General features: G+C 34.6%; 1 protein-coding gene across 3 annotated transcripts in view; it reads left to right on the forward strand.

The window, feature by feature from the left end:
* The window catches only part of fndc7a (fibronectin type III domain containing 7a), a 27,630-nt gene extending 19,430 nt beyond the window's left edge, over positions 1-8,200 (forward strand). For 2 of the 3 annotated variants that reach the window (XM_087241334.1, XM_087241333.1), the window contains 3 exons: positions 2,402-2,431; positions 2,508-2,550; positions 3,486-8,200. In XM_087241334.1, the coding sequence (XP_087097460.1) occupies positions 2,402-2,431; positions 2,508-2,539 (62 nt within the window). In that variant the 3' untranslated portion in view covers positions 2,540-2,550; positions 3,486-8,200. The remainder of the gene's footprint in view (positions 1-2,401; positions 2,432-2,507; positions 2,551-3,485) is intronic. The other variant, XR_015478905.1, reaches the window with a different exon arrangement.
* The last annotated feature ends 228 nt before the right edge of the window (positions 8,201-8,428 follow it).

Raw genomic sequence — 8,428 nt, forward strand, 5'->3', positions numbered from 1 at the left:
TACTGAAGATATTCTAAAGGAATAAAAAAAAACATTACTGGGTATTCTTAATTAATGGCATGTAGTAAGGATCAGGGTTTGGTTTGGGCTTAGTTATATATAATTAATCATTATTTAGAGTTATCACCAGGGCTCGACATTAACTTCATGGAACACCAGTCACTGTGGCTAGTAGATTTCCAACATCACGAGCCACTCGCTATTATCACTAGCCATAATTTTGTTGTCGGGAAAATATATTTTATATGCATAAATTTGACTTTGACATGCTAAAATTACTTGATTTATATTTTGTGTTTTGTGTTGTGTATGAGTTTGATCAATGTGCAGGAGCAAATGGGTTGTGTTTTCATAGTGTTTAAAAAGTCATTTTACAGGACATTTCAGGGTTCAAAATGAAGGATTTACCAAATGTATCTCTGACCACACCAAAAATAAATAAATAAATATTTCTTAGCCACAAATTTTAAATAATGTGTCAAAACAAGCAAAATACAGCTGTATACATGTAGTTTTTATTCAACAAAACTTTTCTTAACAAAAAAAAAAAAAACTATAGAGAAATTACCATGTTTGTAAACATTCAGGATGTTCGCGCAGCGAGGTGCCAAAAAAAACGGGAGCGCTAGCATTTACAGTGAGGGAATGACATCCGATGCGGTAAAGAGTATGTTGTTGTCTTAGATATGTTATATTGATTACATATTATATATATTATTTACATGATACTTTTAGTGTATTTTAACAGCTTGTCAACCAGTGATAAGCACAGTGATTCTTCAAAATTAATGTAAAAGTGAGCGGCGTTCATCTGACAGGTCCATTTGCGATAGCACCCTCCCAATGAATACTGGATAAGACAAAATGGCCAAGCATCCAGCCCCAAATATACAATCTCATCGAAGCTCCAAGCGTTTAAACAAGAGAGAAGTTAAAGGCCTACAAGTCTTTGGATGCCAACAATTTTGTTCTGTGTGGTCATGTGCAAGAAATAATGCTCCATGATTACCAGATTCAAAACTATGTAGTGCTAAAAACCGAGGTTCTGCCTGGCCAAAGACAAGGAAAGATGATGGAGCTAATGTTATACAAGGCCTGGGTAATCATCAACAAGCAAAACTACTGCATTCTGACAGCGAACTACACCTGAACTTAGGGCAGGGTATGTGATTGTGAACTTACACATAGAGGTAAAGTTGGTTTTATATTTGCACATTCGGACTTTCTACTTAATAATATAATTTCATAAAAGTATTTGAAAAAATTAATAAGTCAACTGAGCAGAAAAGGCCGGTTAGGGGCCGATCACACCGAACGCACATTTACGTTCCAAAAATGCAAGGCGCACCACACTGCCACACTTGTGCGTGAGTGTTGCTGTTGATATTAATATAATTAATAAAAATTTAATAATTTTGTGATATTCTATATTTATGAAGTCATAGACGCACAGGGAGCATAAGCAGCACGCATAACGCTCACAGCCATTGGTAAACCGTTCAAAAAAGGTGCCAATGCGTGTTCGGTGTGATTGGCCCCTTACGTCAGTCGTGTCTGTTTTTATTCTCCATTCAAATGAAAGCAGAGGCGGAGTTTCTGTTGAGGTGACAGCAGTGTTTGCGTTGTCAAGACAACAACGGAGACTTTTGAAGATAGAGGAGAGACTAGTGGTTGCTGTTTTGAGTTATTTGGAGCTGTGTGACTTCACAAAACTTGAATATCACAATAATATTAAATATTACAATTATATTAATATCAACAGCAACACCCGCGCATAATATCCAGCTGATTCAGTCATTGCCTAGTGACATAAAAAAGCGCACTGTGCTTCTTTTTTCTTGTCAACGAAAAAAGGCAGTGTGGTGCGCCTCGTTTTTTGGGAACGTAAATGTGCGTTCATTGTGATCGATAAGAAATAGTCATTTGTTATTATTCTGCTGGTGAATAATTACTTCAGTACTCAAATCATCATACAGATGATGTAAATCCTTGAAAGTGCTTAAATTTAAATCTAGGGGTTTCAAGGTTTGAAAAATGCTTAGATTTTCAAATAAAGTGCTTGAAAATGTATTTGTGCTGCTTTCATAATAACTGATCAACTAAAATTGTAATAATTGTAAGTATTTAAATAAAATACTTTTTTTTTGTTTTTTTAAAATGATCCTGTTACAATCAATAAACAAATATAATAAACAAATAACAAACACGCAAACAAATAAAAAAAATGAAGTTACCTTTACATAAATTGTACAAAAATAGTATGTAAAATGCAACAAAAAAATACCATGGCATTGTCTAAAGTACTGTAAGATAAATACAATTTGTAGAAGTGATTGTTGTAGTACAGTAATGTAAACTGTATATGAACTCATTTTTATGTTTGCTTGCATTTTCTTTTCAGTCTCCTGCTCTGGAAACACTGTAGGAATGGGTATGTATTCTCACTGTAGCTCATTTATAAGCATATTTATACTGTATATATAAAACTGCTCTTTTTGTGTGTGCAGTGATCTATCGAGGCCGAAGGAGTGTTGGCTAGAACTTCCTATTGTGAGTGACTGCACATAAATGATGAATGTTTAATGAATAAATAAACGCACACTTCATTAAACACACACAGATGCAGAGTCTCAGACTAACCATAGGCAGTCTATAGTATAGTCTATAATAAGATATAGACGTGGACAAGTTTAGTGCTGTAAAGACTTATACATTAACATCCAGCACTTGTTCTGCTGGGAATCTAGTTGTGCCTTTAGTCAAAATGCCTTCAAACATCCATATATATTTATCAGCCGGTCTATCCTAGTGTCTGTCTCCATCCATCCTTCTGTCTACTCTTCATCTATGTCTATTTATCTGTGCATATATCTAACCATATGTCTGTCTGTCTGTCTGTCTGTCTGTCTGTCTGTCTGTCTGTCTGTCTGTCTGTCTGTCTATCTATCTATCTATCTATCTATCTATCTATCTATCTATCTTTCTATCTATCTATCTATCTATCTATCTATCTATCTATCTATCTATCTATCTATCTATCTATCTATCTATCTATCTATCTATCTATCTATCTATCTATCTATCTATCTATCTATCTATCTATCTATCATCATCCTGAAGCCCTGCTGGTCTACCTGTCCATTAATCCATTTGTCAATTTTTCCATCCACCCATAAATATGTCTGTCTTTCAGTCTTTCAATTTATCCCTCTATGTGTCTATCAAATTATTCATTCGTTCATTCATTCATTCATTCATTCATTCATTCATTCATTCATGTTTGTTTTCCCACTAGGCCTATCACAATAATAGCATATGCAATTTCTGTATCGCAACTAATTTTACATGCAAAGCTTTTATTTCTTTATTTTAGTGTATACTTGACATGACGTCAATACATGGGTCGTATACATTTCAGTGCATATGATGAAAGCAGAACCGCCCACAGATGTCGGGTTCTCATGTCTTTTTGTCTTCCGTTAAAGGGCACAGATGAAAGAAGATGGAATCTGACCTCAACAAAGACATCAACACATTCAAGTTCAACTTGCCACATTTATATACTGTTTGCCAAAAAAAGCATTTACAATTGGTTCATTGACAGTGTCATTTTATCAAAGAGAAAGTGTGATTTATGTATAGATTTTGCAGTTATACTGCCATTTTCTAATATTTAAACCATGCAATAAAGCCCAATTGTATTAACAATCCCGATTCCAAAAAAAGCTAGGATGTTTTTGTATACAAAAAAATAATAAAATACAAGATTTGCACATTTATTTTAATCAACGTTTAGGTTAAAGACTTTCCTAGGGCTCACACACTTGCATACAAAGACAGCAAATTAAATTAAATGGGCCTCAATGTGATTGTCTTGCTATTTTTTTCATTTTCAAGTAGTTTTTAGGATATTGTTTCTGTATTTAAAACTAAATACAGAATAAAATTAATTAAAATTTAGCAGGAATGTCTTGTTTTAATTGCGATACAATAGAGCTGCCTAATTGACTTTGATTGCTCAAGTCTTGGTGCATTTATGTCGGGTAAATCATAATTACGTCTTGAATGCACATGAATGTCACCACAAAGTCATTTATACAACCTCCAAATTTGCGAGTTGGGACAGTGTCAGTGAGAAACAGACAGAATCATTGATCTATAACATAGAATTATATTTACCATGACATCTTATATATAGATCACTGGGCCAAATTCTTGAACGCAAATTCTCTGCAAACTTCATTTTCTATAAGAAAGGTATAAAGTACATCCAGAAGGTTGTTATTGCAGAATATAGCCAGACAGGATTATCGGCAGCTTGATGTTAAGTGGAGGGCTGTTGTATGAGATTGAAGGGCTATTTTCTGCAAAAACAGCTACCTAGATGTACTTTATCCCGCTTATGATTGCTTGCCACAAAACAAAAATAGTTGACAGCAAACATTGTTCTGGGCTAAAATATAATTCTATAATTAAAGGCAAAGCTGACAGAAATGAAAACTGCTGAATGGAGCAGATGGCGCATACACTAACCTATGCATAACTTACTGTATTATTAGTTTCAGTGGCTGTTATCTCGTTAAAACATACCTGCCATGAATGACCAATCAGAATCATTTCAACCAATCCTGCTGTACTTTTTGTCATTTATCAATAGAAGATACAATGCTATTCTGACTTCTTTATTACAACTTGTCAACTTATGAGTAGAAATGTCCCAGGAGGACTTGAATTTGGAAGGGCTCCTTCGTATGCCCTATTACCTATAAGAGTTTATACACTGAAAGGGATTTAGGGCATAGAGATGAGGCCTTCCGAATGGAACACACTCTTTTTCATCAAACAACTTCTCTGTGCAATGAATCATGGGGCAATGAAGTTGTGCACTTCGAAAACCTTTATTCCAAAGGACCCTTCGAAGTGGTCAGTTTTGAGCACTTCGGTTTGAAACGACACTTTCAAACCGAATGGCAGTATGGCAGCCATGATTGTTTACCCTTCATAGTGCAATTCTGAGGGTGATATAACCTGTTTGAAACAGTTTTCCTATTCATCAATCCATTCATCGGTCTATTTTTCTATCCATCCATTCATTCATCTGTTCATCCAGTCTACCCGTTTTTCTATAATCCATCTATTCGTCTATTTTTCCATCTATCCAATAATTGATCTGTTCATCCAGTCTACCAGTTATCTATCCATCCATCTATTTTTTCCATCTATTCATTAATGCATGTTTATCCAGTCTACCAGTTATCTATCCATCTTTTCCTCAGTTTTTTTTCCATCTGTATACTAATTTATCTGTTTATCCAATCTACCATTTTTTTTATCCATCCATCCATCTGTCTATTTTTTCCATCTATCCATTAATTCATCTGTTCATCCAGTCTACCAGTTTATCCATCCGTCCATTCCTCTTTTTTTCCGTCTGTATATTAAGTCATCTGCTCATCCAATTTACCAGTATTCTATCCATCCATAAATTAATCTCTCTATTTTTCCATACATTCAATAATGCATCTGTTCATCCAGTCTACCAGTTTATTTATACATCTATCCATCCATTCCTGTTTTTTTTCCATCTGTATATTAATTCATCTGTTCATCCAGTCTACCAGTTTTTCTATCCATCCATCTGTGTATTTTTTTTCCTTCTATCCATTAATGCATCTGTTCATCCAATCTACCAGTTATCTATCAATCCATTTGTCTATTTTTCATCATTAATTCACTTTAAAATGCCCTTCTTAGGGAGATATATCCTGTTTGAAACACACCTTTGATACATCTGTTTGAATTATTAGAGATTAAGTTGCTGCTTATGCAAATGTGTGAGCCTGATGAAGAACTTTGACCAAAACTTTGCTCATTTCAGTTAAAATGTGTGCATATGTTTGACTTTTTAAAACGTTTTTGTAAAAATGATAAATATGTGGTTTGTTAATTCCCTTCAACTTTTAATTGACAAAAGTACAATGGGAAGACTTCCGATGTTTTCACTGACCAAATCAATTCTGTTCTGTAATTATAAACTATTTTTATTTAGATGGCTGCAGCTGCTGTACACAAGGTAATTACAGTGTTTAATTGTCTGGGAATTGAGGACGTAAATTGTTAAAGTTTTACAGGCATTGTTTTGCTCAGTCCGACATGATACCTGACTTACTCAGCAGTAGGTGGTTATCAATGTTTGTTTCTCTTCTTCATGATGGCCAATATATTTTCACCAGAAGGCAGTCAAGTGTCTTGCTTGCTATTGTTAACTATTGTTGTGTTTTTAGTGACAGATGTTTTCTGAAGTACTGCTGAGATTTTATTGAACTCTCTTTTTTTACGCAATGTCATCTGAGGGCTCAAATGTCAAGCACATTCAGGTTACACAGACTTCTTTCCTGACTCAATTCCCTCAATCATTCACTTAATTGAATATTATCACTTGATTGAATTAGTGTTATCAGTGGTTATCAGCTTATAGATATGGGCCAGTAGAGGCCTTCTGCGCCTACTAGTTGGCTCAGAAGGCTGTAATCATCTATCCACATGGTCAATCAGCTATACTAACAGAGAAAACTTCTCATCCACATCTGATTTTACATTACTGTGACGGTTGTGTTAAGTGTTGGGGTAGCGGTAGACATTAATAAAATACAATTAATGGAAATTTAATAAATAATATAAATGATTCTCGTGGTTAATCAGCTGTACTAATAGAGAACACTCAAGATCCAAATCTGCTTTTACATTACTGTGACGGTTGGGTTTAGGGTTGGGGTAGATATAGACATTATTCATCCATTTTCTTGTCGGCTTAGTCCCTTTATTAATCCGGGGTCGCAACAGCTGAATGAACCGCCAACTTATCCAGCACGTTTTTACGCAGCGGATGCCCTTCCAGCCGCAACCCATCTCTGGGAAAGACGTAGACGTTAATTAAATACAATTAATTGGAAATTTAATTAATAACAACCAATTCTTGTTAACTTCCGGCCACAACCGTATGAGATCTATTGTTGATTAACCATTTGGATGGATGATAACAGCCTTCTGAGCCTACTAGTAGGCGCAGAAGGCTTCTACATGTCCATATCTATCAGCTGATAACCACTGATAATGCCTATAAAATCGAGTGATAACATTCGAGTCGGCTGAATCATTTCAGATTAATACACATGTTAGTTGACAAAAAAAACTTTGCAATTTTGCTTTGAGAAATATTATTTTTGATTTGTTTGACTTTCATTGGCAAAAAATAAATAAATTATAAGCCACAATCCAGATCCAACTTGCTTGCAAAGACTGAAATCTTCCTTTTTATACTCAAACATGAAACCTTTCTGTATTGCCAGTTGGCCAGATTATTGTGGACCTTTTCAAAACCATCTCATTTGGATCCTCTATAGCCTTTAAACTTTTATTTTGCTTCTGTGCCATTTTTTTCTAGCGTATTTCTGCAATCAAAATCTAAACATTTAGTTTATATTCATAGAAGACAACCGATTTGGCCTGTCAAAACATTAGAAATTTTTTCTTTATACGTTTTTCAATTGCATATAAGCTAAAGAGAATTTACAAATCACACATTCCAGATTGAACTGCATTTTAGAAAAAACGTCCAACGTCAGCATTATTGGAGTTGTGGTTGTATTTGCTTAATCTCACAAATTCTTCATTTTAAAGTAATAGTTCACCCAAAAATGAAAATGTCCTCATTGTTTACTAAGTGTTTATTAAGTTTTATGAGTTTCTTATTAATGTTGAACACAAAACAAGATATTCTAAATAATGTAATCCAGCAGCCCATAGTAGAAAAAAAAAACATACAATGGGAGTCAGTGGCTTCTGCTTTCCAACATTCTTTTTTGTGTGCAGATGACAGAATATTCCATTTTGGGTGAACTCTTCCTTTAAGAAATAAAGAGCAATGATTGGAACTTAGGGAATCCAGTGAAAGCAGCGAGCCTCCAAAGGGCTGGACCAGGGTCATGTGTGCTAATGTATATGCAGGGCGGATCTTTTCTGAAGTGGGTTATTGAGAAATCTGACACGCAAAGGTTTCCGTTTCAGTGTCCGCCCCAAGGTCATATGCATCCTTTGGATGATATATATTACACAGAATTTGCATAAGATGTATGTCAACGGATGGCCTGAAAACCTCCATACAAACCTGTAAGCATTCCTAATAAACAGCATGAAGCATTACGTGTTGTGGATATTTTTTTTTTCCAAATAACATTTTATTTTCTTTTCAGAAATAGCCTAACTTTGTATATATCTACATTACCGGTTTAAAAATTGGGTGTTAGTAGGATTTTTAAATGTTTTAAAATAAGCTTCTCCTGCTCACCAAGACTGCATTTATTTCATTACAAATACAGTACACATTGTGAAATGGAACTGCACTATAAAATAACTGATAAAGTAGTTT

The sequence above is a fragment of the Danio rerio genome, chromosome 2, assembly GCF_052040795.2.
Source record: "Danio rerio strain M-AB ecotype USA chromosome 2, GRCz13ab, whole genome shotgun sequence".
NCBI lineage: Eukaryota > Metazoa > Chordata > Actinopteri > Cypriniformes > Danionidae > Danio > Danio rerio.